We start from the raw sequence: 15,851 nt of genomic DNA on the forward strand, positions 1-15,851 counted from the left end.
TTAAACATAGAGCAGTAAATAAAGAAGTAAAAGCAAAAATTATCTTTTCTAGTTATGACGTTTGTATTCAGTTGCTGCATGACGTAGGTTGTTAAGCCTTTTAAAATTTTCACGTGCAGGATATGAAACAAATAATTTTTTAGGTTTTTATATATAGATTTGAATAACTAAAAAATCATAAATTACTGTATTAATACAATATGATTCCACTATAATTTATCAAGCTTAGTACTAAGCTATATTAGGGTCTAAAAAAATATGAAATTTCGAGTAGACTAAAGACACAACTTACCTCCTTGAAATCTTGGTTTAAAAGAATGAGGTGGCATCCTAACACATGAAAATGGCTGAGAAAGCTACTAGGGGGACATTCTAAACTTTCAGTTGGCTATTAACATGTTATATATTGAATTAAGTGTATATAAGGGACCGTTTCCGTAAATGGAAAAAGGTGGGTGGCGCCACTGTGTTTAATTCAGTACAGGAGCAATATCTTAGCAAACAGAAAAGATGAGACTTCTTATTTTATATTCAAGCTTGTCAATATTAGTAGTTTGAGTTCCCAATTCACACAAAACTGCAGATTTTGTATTTTGACATCACAAACAACCCATTTGAACCAGTGCTGCATTCAAATATCATGTGACACACAAAAATTGATGTTTATCTGTGTTTTTTTAATATTTGCTTTTAAATTAAGAAATTAAATAATGTATAATACTAAAATTTGAATTATAATCTACAGTTCGATAACAAACTTATTGACATAAATTCATGAAATAGTAGTTCAATATAACTTTAAATGCAAGTCAACAAATGCAATGACACGGCCTTTGACCTGTGACTCGTCTGGAGAGGGTTAAAGACAGACTGATTTGGGCAATAATATCTTCTCTGACAGTTGATCAGTCACAAGCTAGAAAGCATTTATGACAGCTCCCTCTTACCACATGGTTTTTTTGGTAATTAACCCATAAGGCCAGCTCAAATGTCACCAAAGCCAAGAGATCAATGTGAAGATAGACATTGTCCAGATTAGCATCTATCACAATTGTGACAAAATCAAGGCCCATGTTTATGAAAGGTTAATAACAGAATGGCCAGTTCAAATAAATTTTTAAGTAGAAGTACTGTAAAATTACAAAATTAAAAAAAAGCTACTGTCAAGTATTGTTATAACATAGATAAATCAGAGGAAGCCAATTTAATCAATTTATTGAATTCAAATTTGATGACGAGGAACCCACTTTGACACTAATAATGCTTTGAGATGGCTTGAATATGTAATGAAGAAAGACTTTGATATAAGTTTAACATAACAGCAAATTTGTCATCATCAGATACAAGTAGTTTACACTGACACATATATATACACAGTATGAAACAAAGAGGTCACATGACTGGATATTGTTGCATGACTTAGAAGAGGTATCTTGGCACCCAAGCATGTTGGTTTAGAGCAGGGTTGTTTTGTTCAATTAAGATGGATTCCTTGATTTTTTGTTTGTTTATGTTTGGTTCTTTGTTGAAAATTAAGGCATTTTTAATAGGTATACTATAGTTTTTTGAGTTGCAATGGTGGAAAAGATGGGACGGTTTTTTAATGTGTTCTGTGAATCTGGTTTCCAATTTTCTTCCTGTTTCTCCTATGTAGAATTCTGGGCAGTTATTGCATGTTATTTTGTAAATTGCGTTGGTATTGTGTGATTCTAAATAATTTTTGTATAGTAACGATTTTAATTTAGGGCCGGGTTTTTGAGAGAATTTGATGTTAACAAGAATATTGTGTTTAATGGCTAGTTTTGTCCAAGTGTGGATAATTCTTGAGCTGGTTTCAGGGACAAAAGGTAAACTGCAGTGTAATGTTCTGTTTTGGGTTTGTTATTTTGTTCATGAGTTGAGTTTTGTTGTAATGAATGTTGGAGAGTTTTTCAACAATTGCTGGTGTGAATGAAGGAATGTTTTATGTGGTTGATTTCTTCATCTATATAGTTCATTGAACAGTCTTGTGGCTGTGTTTATGAGGTTTTTCAGTGTATTGATTTTTTACGTGGTATCATGAGCGGAATTCCAGGGGATGTAGAGGCCAATGTGTGTGTTCTTATGGTGAATTTTGATTTTAAACTGTGTGTCCTTTGAGAATTGTGAAAGTATTTGTGTGTCAAATTGTATCAGTTTGAAAACTACAAAACTTTTCTTGCATGATAAAACATCAGATAACTTGAGATCGGATAACTGTAAGCTTATACAGTTTAGAGATAGGTTTATTACAAGTTTAACACAACAACAAATGTACAATGCTTGTAGAAAGTTTTGTCATCATCAGGTACAAATCATTTACCAACACACAGGAATTTATATACGGTATGAAACACAGAAGCTGCATGATGTTTGGTTCTTTGTTTAAAATTATGGTGTTTTTAGTATTTAATAGATATACTATGGTGTTATAGAGTTTTAACAGTTGTAAAGATGTGGGTTTTATATTATGTTTCATCAAATCTGATAAGTTTACTGTTTAGTAAGCATGCAATTCAACTGAAAAATATTCTAACCACTCAAATGTTTATTGAATATTATTTTTAAGTTCAAAGAACATGCATAAATAAATTGGCTGACTGGCTACTTAATTATTTCTAATTACAATCATGATATGTTTTAAATAAAAATATCACTATCCTTGTTGATGATAGAAAAATGTTTTTATTTATTATTCAATTATTGATTTATTTGGCTTACAGAAGTTCAGTGAGCGATTACTTGGTATTATTAAAAAAAGTGATTGTGTAATGGTGTTTAGTTGATATTAGTGAATCATTTAACATTTAAAGATTATCTTTAAAAAATCTATGGCAAAATTTTTTAGATAAAAAATGTTTTTTGCAACATATGTAATGAAGGGTAATTTGACAATTTAAAAAAAGACAAAAGAAGATGAAAATTATGAAGTTTAATATCATGAATAATACAGTGCTTCAAGGAGTTATAAAGGTAGCATGTCCCAGGAGGCTGGAAAGGGCTCTTACTAATCATGCAATCAATTAATGAACCCATTGATTAATCAATTAGCAAAAACCATTAATTGCCCAACTTTAATAGATATATCAAAAACTGTTCTTCAGTGCATGGTATTTTAACATTTTTGTTGGAGGTTGATGTTATTCTGCTTTATAATTAGTTCCTCAAAATTTTCTTTTGGCAATTACTTTATCATATTTGTAATATCAGTTGGTCAGAATATTTTGCAACTCAATTTTTTCAAAGACTGTGGATGGCTATGAATTTTATATAGTAGATTTGTGTAGGATTTCAGTTTGTAGTGAAAGTCTTAAAGACATTTTTAGTGTTATATTTAATACTCAACTTGTCACTGAGTCCAATAATATAGTGTTTCTTTAGAAGACAAATCTATAAACACTGAAGTTTCCATCATTTAGGTTTGAAATAAGTAGTGTCTATATATTTCAGCACATAGTCTTTTATAAAGTCTGGAAGCTTAGATAAATGTGTTAATCATTATTATTTTAAAGAATTTTCTTTCTTGCTTAAATGCTTTTTTCCAAAATTAATACTTGATTTTTATAAACTAAACAGTTTCATTTCTTGTTGCAACAGTTTAGAATGTTTAACATTTTGATGGATTATATAAACTTATTATTGCTATATTAATAATACACTGCATCTGTAATCAGAATATAAGAATCAAAATTGACATTTTTTCAGATCAAATCAGAGAGAGGAGAGAAGGAATAAACACTGCAGTCAGCTCTGATGTTGTCAGTGTTTTCAAGGGAAAAACGCCCAACCAACTACAAGCACTTTACAATCAAATTGAAAGTAAAATCCGTAGTGGTGAAGAAGGGGTTGATATAGGTTAGAATTTGTGTTTTATTATAATAAAAGAAAAATAAGGTGCTTTGCAGATATTTTATGATATAGGACATGTTTCTCCTAAAATTCCTAATTTTTCTTATTTTTGATTTCAAAAATGCAAAACTTTTTTTATTTCCTTTAATATTATAGTTTATAGATAACTTAAGCATTATAAAGTTAGTTTATAATTTTGGTTTATTGGCAGCCTATACTTTTCATACAGTATTTAAGGATTGTTTATTGTTTATCATCAAACACTACTACTAAGTAACTTTGGGTGATGCAGAACACTAGTGACATCTCAAATGTAGCTCCTCTGTGAGAAAATTATACATAAATCTGAAATATATATTTTAAAGTAAAATTGTAAATACATGTATAGCACTGAATTATTTCTACTGCTTGTTTAGGGAAGTTGGTCTGTCTTTGTCAGGCTCGTATAGTAAATAACTTTTGTTGTACAATATTAATTGTTAGGGCTTAAACACTGAAAGCTGACAGAATATTGGAAAACAGTAGTCCTAAGATTGCTGTAGAAACAAGTTAGCCATAGGTGGATCTGATATGCTATTTATTACACACTTCTTATTTATTCTGTTTTTATTTAATGCTCTGAAGCTTCCAATATATCTTTTCATTTATTTTGAAGGTAAACAATAATACATTTGTTTGAACTTCTGTTTATAGCTTTACATTGTGAAGGTGATAGATTTCTGTTTTCCTTTTTATTTTTACATTTAGTGTTAAAGTACCTGAAATTTTCCTCAAAAACTTTTGAATATCCTACTTTAAAATTACCGTCATTCAACTGCATTATAAGCAATGAAAAGAAACGGCTTTCTGCTGAATGTTACACATTCTTTAATTATTCAACTTAGGTAAAGTAATTTTGTGTTGTTGACAAAAGCTTCTAAGCAGATCGTAGTGCTTCTGTTATCACCATACTTCTTCAGGTGGAAGTTAATCTTATCACTGCTGAATCTGCTGAATGTTACACATTCTTTAATTATTCAACTTAGGCAAAGTAATTTTGTGTTGTTGACAAAAGCTTCTAAGCAGATCGTAGTGCTTCTGCTATCACCATACTTCTTCAGGTGGAAGTTAATCTTATCACTGCTGAATGTTACACATTCTTTAATTATTCAACTTAGGCAAAGTAATTTTGTGTTGTTGACAAAAGCTTCTAAGCAGATCATGGTGCTTCTGTTATCACCATACTTCTTCAGGTGGAAGTTAATCTTATCACTGCTGAATCTGCTGAATGTTACACATTCTTTAATTATTCAACTTAGGTAAAGTAATTTTGTGTTGTTGACAAAAGCTTCTAAGCAGATCGTAGTGCTTCTGCTATCACCATACTTCTTCAGGTGGAAGTTAATCTTATCACTGCTGAATCTGCTGAATGTTACACATTCTTTAATTATTCAACTTAAGTAAAGTAATTTTGTGTTGTTGACAAAAGCTTCTAAGCAAATCGTAGTGCTTCTGCTATCACCATACTTCTTCAGGTGGAAGTTAATCTTATCACTGCTGAATCTGCTGAATGTTACACATTCTTTAATTATTCAACGTAGGTAAAGTAATTTTGTGTTGTTGACAAAAGCTTCTAAGCAGATCGTGGTGCTTCTGTTATCACCATACTTCTTCAGGTGGAAGTTAATCTTATCACAGTAAGAACACTAAGGAATGACATGTTTTGAAACAGCTATGAATTACAAAGATTTGGATATATAAGAGCATTTTGACACTGTTTTGTCACAATTTAATGAACAGTTTAATAGTATTACAAAAATTAATGCAAGTTTGTTTGTTGTCATATAACTTTAACCTCTTTTCTTTTAGGATATTGGGAAACACTGTTATCTCGACTAAAGGCTTTCATGGCTAGAGCGAGGTTGAGAGAACGCCATCAAGATAATCTCAGAAAAAAGCTTTTCCAACTGAAGCAGGAGGTACAGAACTTCATACATAATAACATTATATCCTAACTGACATATTTGCTAATTACATTCACCACAGAATTGTAAAGAGGCTATCTTGAATATTGCTAGTTGTACATTATTGGTGTATTCTTAATGAATTTGTTTTGTTGTAGCAAGGGGTAGAGAGTGGGCCTCTCTTTCCGTGCATAGACACGAACATTCCAAGTGAACCATCCACGTCACAACAACAACCTCAGACTCTTCCTCAAGAATGTCCACCAGGTGGAGAAACACAAAATCTAGTTATAGATGAAGAGAAAACTTCTGAAGAAGAGCCAGCTGAGACACAAACAGAGGAGTAGGTTCTGTGATGGTCTATATGTTCTTTTGTAGGTTTGTTTGACATGTGAATATAAGTATTTAACATCAACCAAATTATTTTCAGATTTATACTTTCCATTATATCTGCTAATTATCTACCAAAGCATTAAACTGACAATCAATTTAACTGTTGCAGATGTAACAGTCTAAGTTGAATTTTCTGATGGTTACATGATTTTTCCCAGTATTTCTTACTTAACCTAAATGTTTATGTCTTATCGATTTTAAATAAGGCTGTTCAAATAGAACTTTTAACTGCCTTCTGTAATATTTAACATATATTCTAATATTTTGTAATATTTAAGTAGGTTTATAACTGAAAATAATCTGCATAATTTATAGTACATCTAGAGTATAAAAAGAAACCACACACCAACCTTAATGATTTACTTGGGTTTATCACACTTTTTAAGAATGATGTTCCATGCCCCATGTTGACTTACCTAAAGTTGCCTCTTCCATTGTTAATGGTGTTTAGTCTTATAGCCATGCACACAAATTATTGCCAGACAAAACAATTTCTATTGTAATGAGTTTTTGTGAAAACATTGAAGGTCACTCTTAAAACATACAACTTGACAAGTTTTCCAAAAACCTTCTACAGATTGTGGAACTCAGTTTCTAAGACCAGGTTTAAACACAAGAAAGGCTGCTCTGGGAGACTTGACTTATATGTGATCAATTGGGAATGTTGGGATTCCAGTTTCTTTGTTATTTTTGTCATAAAAACAGCTGTGGATGTCTGGAAATGCTCAAACGTTTTGATAGTGAGCTTTTGTCAGTTTTAAATTCTTTTCTTTACAGTCTTGCTATCATCACTAAAGTATATAGTCAACTTCATTGCAGTGACGTTTTTGTCCAAAGATTTCAATTTCACAAATGTACTGATCATTTTTCACAGGAGGATGTTGCCTCTGGATTGGCTTAGGGTATGGTTTTGGAACTCATTTAGGGTTTAAACATTTGACAAAGAACAAAACTTCAGAATAGAGTGTGAAGTATAAAAGTATGAGAATGTGTCTAAAACAAGGAAATTAGCAGTTGGTATTAGCAAAGCAAATTAAAACAAAAAAGATATAGAAAATAAAAATAGAAACAAGGTAAGATTAAGTAATTTTTGTCAAAGTATTTTTCATTAAAACTTTATATCTTATCTGTTATCCTCTCTACTCTAATGCTATATGGACTCTGTCCATTTGACCAACCTTGTAACCACTACATAAAAACATGAAATAAATCTAAATTACTCTTTTAGAATAACTGCAGATTGTAAAAGCCTCTTTTTCATAACAGCTTGAACCTGTCTTTGTTTAATCTTATTATTTTATTGTTCTTTGAATCATGTCTAGCTACTAAACCTATGTAACAAGCTGTAATAAACTTGACGAATGCCTAGTTCAGTGCATGTGCAGCTTGCATGCAAACCTCACTAAGGAATATTTTTATTTAACTTTTTTCATTAATGTTTCTTATCTAACCTAATAAGTTTGAAGTTTTATATTTTAGTTACTTTTATAACAATAAATAAAAAATATACAAAAAGCAAGAAATTAGTGCTTGATGATGATCTACTTTTTTGCACTCAAAACCTCAAGAAAATTTAACCTTAATTTCTGATTATGGTTGTTGTTAGTTGTTTTACTGAATTTCTGTTGAATTCAAATATTCAGTTTAGAACACAAATTAATAATATGCACAAAGAATACACTGTCCTATAACTTAACTGATTTTCTAATTAATACAAGTGTGTTAAAATAATTTTCTTGACATGTTTGAGGTGAACTTGGCATTAGTAACTTTATTATAACTTAACTGGATTTCTAACTAATACAAGTGTGTTAAAATAATTTTCTTGACATGTTTGAGGTGAACTTGGCATTAGTAACTTCATTATAACTTAACTGGATTTCTAACTAATACAAGTGTGTTAAAAAGAAAGCCAGTTAAGTTACTAATGCCAAGTTCACATCAAACATGTCAAGAAAATTATTTTAACACACTTGTATTAGTTAGAAAGCCAGTTAAGTTATAAAAAAGTTACTAATGCCAAGTTCACCTCAAACATGTTAAAAAATTATTTTAACATACTTGTATTAGTTAGAAAGCCAGTTAAGTTATAATAGTTACTAATGCCAAGTTCACCTCAAACATGTCAAGAAAATTAAACTAATACAAGTGTGTTAAAATAATTTTCTTGACATGTTTGAGGTGAACTTGGCATTAGTAACTATTATAACTTAACTGGCTTTCTAACTAATACAAGTGTGTTAAAATAATTTTTTTAACATGTTTGAGGTGAACTTAGTTAGCATAAGTAACTTTGAATCTGTAGGCTGAATGATTTAAAAGTTGTTGTCAGAACGAGCTAGCATTTTATGTAATCAAGTAAATTAAAATCTTTCTGTTGGTTATAAATAATGTGATAGCAAACGTCAGTGAACATTATTGACATTTTTTAAATACAGTGTGTGATAAGAGAGCATGGTGTGTGGGTTTGACTTTGATTTATATCTTTGAATCAAATCAATTGAAGGCTATAAAATTAGATTACATCTTAGCAGTGACTACACTATATGTTTGTAATTTGTATTAAAACACAGAATCTCAAATAGAGGTGAAAATGATGTTTAAATGGGCAATTCAGAGTGAACAAGTATCATATGATACATAAAAGTGAAGATTGAAAATGTCTTTAAATATTTCCTTTCAAAATTATGTTATCTTGAAATTGGATTAACTAACCACATTTTGATCCAAGTTTATTGGCATAAATCGATAATAAAGTTGTTTATTTAAATTCAATAAAATGTTGTGATGTACACTCTGACCCTCACCCATACACATCAGGTTAAATGTTAATATCCACTATTGATGTATTAGACTTGATTTTAAGATGGTTTACTGCCTAAGACATTTTTACTATTTTATAGTTTGAAATTTTCTTCTCTCACAAAATTGTTTTAATTCTTATTTTATGATTAATTTATTGCAATTTTTTGGTTTTTGTCATCTATTTCACTAATAGCAAAGAGTAAATTTATGTTATCTTGTTTCTGTTTTTACTTCAATTTTCTCGCCTTTCTTTTATAATGTTTCAGTATTAATTGCTAATTGTTTTCACTTATCAATTGAACTGTTAGACATGTTTTTGCACTTCCCTCTTGTCTCAGTTCTTGGTAGAGCAATGTTTTCTTTATGTTTTGCATTGAATGATAAATTTTTGGTGAGAAATAAAATACTCTAAAAAGACGTTGCAGACTTACATATTAGAATTTCATTTTATGAATAAGAAAACTTCAGTGACATAGCTTCTTTCCATTTATTATTCTTATTTACAGTTTTATCAACTTTCTAAATACATTTTTAATTTTGTCAAATTTATTCTTGTGCATAAAGAAGTCTGTTTTATGTTTCTGTTCTATATAATTAATTTACACCATTTGAGATTTTTATTCTGGAATATTTAGAAAAATGTTTTAGATGTCCATTTATTTTACACTTAATTAAACTATAATGTATATTTAATAATGTGAAAAAATCAATTTCACCTTTAAGGGTACAAAGAAATATGTTACTTTTATCCTCAAAACATATTATTGACAACAAATTTATAATTGATGAAAGGATACTTAAAATTTTAAGGGTATTTAAAATTCAAGTAAAAGTAAAATTTGTGAGAACCAAAAACACTAACTCAGTGTACACGCTTATAATTTATAAAGCTACCAAAATATTATTTCAAATATAAAACCAGCTTTATTTATGTGATTTGTAAATTTTCATTGGATTTAAATGTTTCCAGCAGAACAGAATGTTATTAACTGAATATGTATATATTGGAGAAGGGATGTTGACCATAATTCTGAATTTAGTATATTTATCTACATGAAATGTGGCAGGTTTTTAGTGAAATGTACAAGTTTTTTGTACACAAAAAACAATGTGTTACAAAAATATTTGTACTCAAGATATATCTGTGAATTGACAATGTCAGTCTGACTCAAAGATGTCGGAGTTCAAGGTGATGTTCATGTGAAGAATAGAAATATTTTTGTCCATCGTAAAGTTTGCATTTGCATAACCTCTAGAACCTCCAAGGTGCATATCTGCAGTTTCTTTCAGTATCCATGTATTTTGTGTCTGGTATTTACTCTCCTCTACCACAAACTGCTGCTAATTCAACAATGTAGAGTAAAATGAAGAATTGATAAACTGACTTCAAATACACAATACTATATTGAATGACACTCTGTAAAAGATCATGGCATGCACACTTTGCCCCCTCCCATGCACGTAGGGTATTTTGTGTCTGGTATTTACTCTCCTCTACCACAAACTGCTGCTAATTCAACAATGTAGGGTAAAATGAAGAATTGATAAACTGACTTCAAATACACAATACTATATTGAATGACACTCTGTAAAAGATCATGGCATGCACACTTTGCCCCCTTCCCATGCATGTAGGATTAAATATGTGTCTTTAAATTTTCATAGTGTAAAAAAAAGAGAATATAATTCCATAAATAATGACAAGTCAATAAGTTAATTTAGCAGGAAGCAGCTAACTCAGTAGTGGTAACACAGAATATTTACTGTGTTAGTGAGAAACTAAAGTGTATACTTGTTTTAAGTTTCATTCACTAGATTTGACTGCATGGTTAATCTTTATATTGATCTGTGTCTTCACTTTTAGAGTAGATCCAATAAAACAAAGTGAAGAAGATTACAGAATTGGGTGTTACAGCCCTCAGTACATCAGTCTGTCTAGTCTAGAACCTGGAACACTTCTAACAAATCCAGAAGAAGACATGACCCGCCTGATTTTTGCTCGACGACAGTTGATAGGAACAGGTTCATATGAGGTAAGTGTTGATTTTTGTAAAGAAGATGAACCTTTAATTTTCTCTAACACATTATTGAGGTTTTTGGAAATGTAAAGTTTGCTAATAACTTAAGCTTGTAATAAAACTAAATACTGTGAAGAAGTTTGTGTCTACACAAATTTTCTTAAAATATCTTTCGAAGAATTTGGTTAATCATGCATCAGAATTCAAATTACTATAATACAGTTACAGAACAAAAGGTACGAGCTTTACAGCCATGTCCTTTACATGAAGTTTCTTTGACCAACTCATCATAAGGTTTTTTTCAGGTCTATAAAGATATTAAGATAAAATGATACTTTTCAGTACCTGATATTCCACTAACATGAAATTAAAAGTAATCTTTAATAGTAGTGGTTACATTGTAGTTTTTTATCAAGACAATTTTTTTTTTCTCATTTAGGATGTCCTAACTTTTGAAGAAAAAGCTTTTGAACGAGAAGCTAGAAAAGGAATGGATGGAGAAGAGGCCGTATTCAGTGTAGAGTCTCCACTGGATAAAATATACCTATGGTCTGATAAATATCGGCCACGTAAACCCCGCTATTTCAATAGGGTTCATACGGTAAGATTTTTTTGTTATATATATGTTGTTTTGATTTTATTTTACTCCATATCTCACGTATATGGTGTAGATTTTTTAATCTGTATTAGTAGAAATTAATATTGTTTTGTAATATTATGAAATACTTATTAGAAATGGTGGTTTTAGTAAAGACACTCATGAACTTTATATATATTAAACATCTCTACAACATGTTAACAGTCAATTTACTTGTGCTTTTTGTGTATTTGAACAGGGTTTTGAATGGAATAAATACAATCAAACTCACTATGATATGGACAACCCACCACCAAAAATTGTGCAAGGATACAAGTTCAATGTAAGTGACTTCCTGATTTATACTTGAGTTTACAAAAACTGTTTCATAACTCATTCTTTCAAAACAGAAAACATGGTTTAAACATTAATAACAGCTGACATTTCAATTTCAACTGGTGATATATTTTTTCTGAATTGGTCATAGCTAACAAAGGGAGTAGTGTATACCTTGATATGTATTTTGTTGTTTTTAAACATCCAAATATTTGATGTATGAAAAACTTTTTACTTTTTGATACTACTATTTCTAAAGTTTAGGATGATTACCAATTTTTAAAAACATGTTATTTTATATTGTGCAACTCAATCAATATAATTCTTTTACCTAAATTGGAGCCTTTATAGAGAAAGACATTTTTTTTCGAACATACCAAATATGATTATTCATTGTTTATCACAATGAAAATGATCACTTTCTGAAAAACCCCTGCTGGTTCAATGTTAAGCTTGAGGACTTATGCTAAAAATGGGGTTTCAATGTCCACAGTGGCACAGTTAATATAGCCCATTGTGTAGGTTTGCACTTTTAAACAAATGAATATCTGAAGAATATAGAAGGAAAGAAACCAAGAATAATTAAAAGTTAGATAAGTCTTGTAAATTCTTTCACACAAATTTATAACAGATGCTAGCCAACATCAACGAATATTGCAAATTGAAGAGAATAATAATTCATTGCTAAGTTTTGAGCAATACTTTGTCCATAGTTAGAGATTCTTATGATTTTATATGGCATGTTGTGAAACCGTTAAATCACAGATCAATGTAGAAACAATTGAAACACACTAGAGAAAGCATAAAAAATCAAAAACAATGAATACTGAATGATTTGAAATACTTGGACTAATCAGGATAAGTTGTTTCTGACTATAGTAATCCACCAGAAAATATTAATTGTAGTGAATGTTGACAGTTTATAGTAAGGTCACTAAAAATTAAAGAGGAATATTTGACTTCGCAATGAAGAGGCCATGTAAGTAGCTAGGAATATTATTGCATAAACAGGATTGTTTGCACTTTTACAATAATCTACAATCCCACATCATGCTATATTGTAAGTAAAAACAAATGTCAGGTTTTTATAGGGCTGGAGTCTTTACAGTAGGTGTCTGTGACTTGTTGGCCATAAATTTCAACAATAAACAGACAGCACACAATCCACTTGTTTTAAAATAGTATATTCAAAACAAGTCTTATTTTTATCACAGTCAAAGTCCACACAGGTGGGTTCAATCACTTTAGAACACCCTTTGACAAGTTTGCCCCTGAAGAAAAAGGTCCGCCTTTCAAAAGAACTCGGGTTAAAGGGTTTTTATTCATTTCTATCAAGACTTCTTGAACCTACATGTTTTTCTAACATTATGAAGGTTTTGACAAGACAAATTCTTTTTCTTTATCTCTGTTGTTACAATACAAACTGTGAAATTATAATTTTATAAATTGCTTGTTATGGCTAAACTGACAATCAAGCAGTCTAACTTCACTTTCACCTGTGCGTATTTATAACATGTGACAGAAAAATTTAGAAATATCTAGCCCTCTAGTAACAACAATATTAATCATAATGAGAAAAACTTAGAAGCTTCGAGTAAGATGACGTCAACAGTATTACAAAAGCCTAGTACAACAACTGAACTACAAACACAATGTATGACTCATATAGAGTTACATAAAAAAATTTGTCATAATTATTGTTTTTAAAATAATGAACTTTTAACATTGTTGTTATGAAAACTAAATATTCATTAAATATGAAATCACTAAATAAACTAAGTAATAACTATTAAACTGATCACTCTTGTGTATCCAACAACAAACATTATAATATCTAATCAAAAACACCTTAGGTGTGAAAAAAAAAGGTGCGGCCTAAAAGGATTGAGTGTGCAACTTAAAGGAATGAAATCAACATTGGTGGCCAAACTGGTAGCTACACTTATAACAATGATAAGGATTGTACAGCAAATATTCATTTATTAGTTAGCCAGCCCATGTTTTTTGTTCAACTTGAGGCATGATGGTGGGTAAAACAAATTATGCAGCCTAGCTAACTAATGAATGAATATTTCTTGTTTAATATATTAGTGTGTAGTTGTGTTTCTATTCTTTCAGTAAATCATGTATTAGCGTAATCGATTAATTTTTCAGAAAACGTAACTTAATAATAAAGCAAAACACAATATAATATGAAGCATTTTTTAGACATTTCAGAATCTTCAAAATTCTATCTTTAGTAATCTAGAGGTAAAAAACAAACACAATGGTAATTCCAACAGAAATATGATATAACTTGTAATACATAAGTTAACAGTTTGAATATAGAAAATGGAAAGTATGTAGCACAAATGAAATAGTTAAATTAAAATATATTTAAATCAAATGAAGAATGTGTATTATTAAGAGACAGAAGAAAAGTCTTTATGTATAACATCTCTTTTTATAAGATGTTCGTTATCATTTTTGGCTGTTGAGAGAATTTCAAAGTTGGAGAGAGAAATCAGATGCCCTGTTTCTGTATTGTGCTGGCAGATAGCGGAGTTGGGAAGGTTTGTAACCTTTCTTGCAGGTTTTGCTTGTACTTTAAGTTGACCTTTGGTTTCACCAGTATAGTAGGCCTTAGTCTCCACATATTATTTATAGCAGAAAAAAATTTTAAGTCTGAAATTAGGTTTAAAAATAACTTCCAGGTCAATGAGGATAGTAAGAGTTATATACAAGTTTTATGATAAGGGAGCTCTGTCTCCCGAGATATGGTAAGCAGGTGTATAAAGGAAATTTGGGTAAAGTGGGTATCTTAGGTGGTTTGGCAAACATATTAGTTAAGAATGAGTCATTTATTTTCTCCAAGAAATGCTTAGGGTAGCCATTTCAAAAAAGAATGCACTGTATGGCAGAAATTTTCTTGTGAAGGGCTAGACAGGAAGAGGTAAGGTTGTAGGCCGAGAACAAGACTACATAGGTAAGAAAAAAGTATAAAGCTATCAAACTGGATGAAAAGACCAGTAAATGTATTTTTACAATAGACAGAAGTTGTAAAACTGTTAGCATCATGATTAACAAGAACACCCAGAATTGTCTCAATTTCATGAGTTGTGAATTAAGATAGTCAGGAAAGTATCACAAATTATATCATGTTTGTTTTGTACCTCTATACTACTGAAGATGGAATTTTGAAGATTCTGAAATGTTTAATAAATACTTCCTATTATTACATTAGTGTCTTGTCTTATCATGTAGCATTTGTTGAATATGATGTTTTCTGTTACTATTGGGTCCAGATAAAGGCTTGTAGCCAAAACTTTGGGATGAATAAAATACATCTTATGAATCTTCTATGGATGGAAAACTACCTTGTGTGTTTCCTTTTGTTTTTTAAACTGATACAATGTCTGAACATATAAAAACACATAGGATTCAATGCATTATATTAAAACAATTTTGAATATGTATATCAGCAATTCAAATTGAGGAATGCAATGTATCATAACTACATTTTGGTATTTTATATCTTATTTGATGTCACTGAAAGGTATGGAATGGCCGTTTTCTGACACAAAAACACTCATACAAGTCAAGTTGCCAGAAGTAGTACCCATGAATTTCTGTGTGATTGAACTATTAAAACAGGTTTTGAGAAACCTTCATCCTTTTACATTAGATGGCTTATGAAAAGCATGCAGGAAGAAGTTGTGTGATTTTTACCCATACAACAGAGCCTTTTGCAATAGAAACTATGGTGCAGGGCTCTTATCAAGATTCATGGCCATCAGAGCATAACTGAATGTGATGAGGCTCCAAAATAATATATTTTCAGTAATGGAGAAATGCAGGAAACTAATTACACCAATTCGATGACGAGGAACCCACTTTGAGACTAATAATGGCTTGAGACGGCTTAAATGGGTA

The 15,851-nt window shown here is 30.3% G+C and overlaps 1 protein-coding gene across 2 annotated transcripts in view; it reads left to right on the top strand.

Moving 5' to 3' along the window:
* The window catches only part of LOC106472933 (cactin-like), a 57,971-nt gene extending 45,860 nt beyond the window's left edge, over window positions 1-12,111 (top strand). For both annotated transcript variants that reach the window (XM_013933603.2, XM_022401468.1), the window contains exons 12-17: window positions 3,724-3,873; window positions 5,716-5,825; window positions 5,969-6,153; window positions 10,873-11,041; window positions 11,466-11,627; window positions 11,863-12,111. In XM_013933603.2, coding sequence (XP_013789057.2) covers window positions 3,724-3,873; window positions 5,716-5,825; window positions 5,969-6,153; window positions 10,873-11,041; window positions 11,466-11,627; window positions 11,863-11,973 — 887 coding nt within the window. In that variant the 3' untranslated portion in view covers window positions 11,974-12,111. The remainder of the gene's footprint in view (window positions 1-3,723; window positions 3,874-5,715; window positions 5,826-5,968; window positions 6,154-10,872; window positions 11,042-11,465; window positions 11,628-11,862) is intronic.
* The last annotated feature ends 3,740 nt before the right edge of the window (window positions 12,112-15,851 follow it).

This window comes from Limulus polyphemus, unplaced genomic scaffold (genome assembly GCF_000517525.1).
Source record: "Limulus polyphemus unplaced genomic scaffold, Limulus_polyphemus-2.1.2 Scaffold5746, whole genome shotgun sequence".
In the NCBI taxonomy this organism is placed as follows: Eukaryota; Metazoa; Arthropoda; class Merostomata; order Xiphosura; family Limulidae; genus Limulus; species Limulus polyphemus.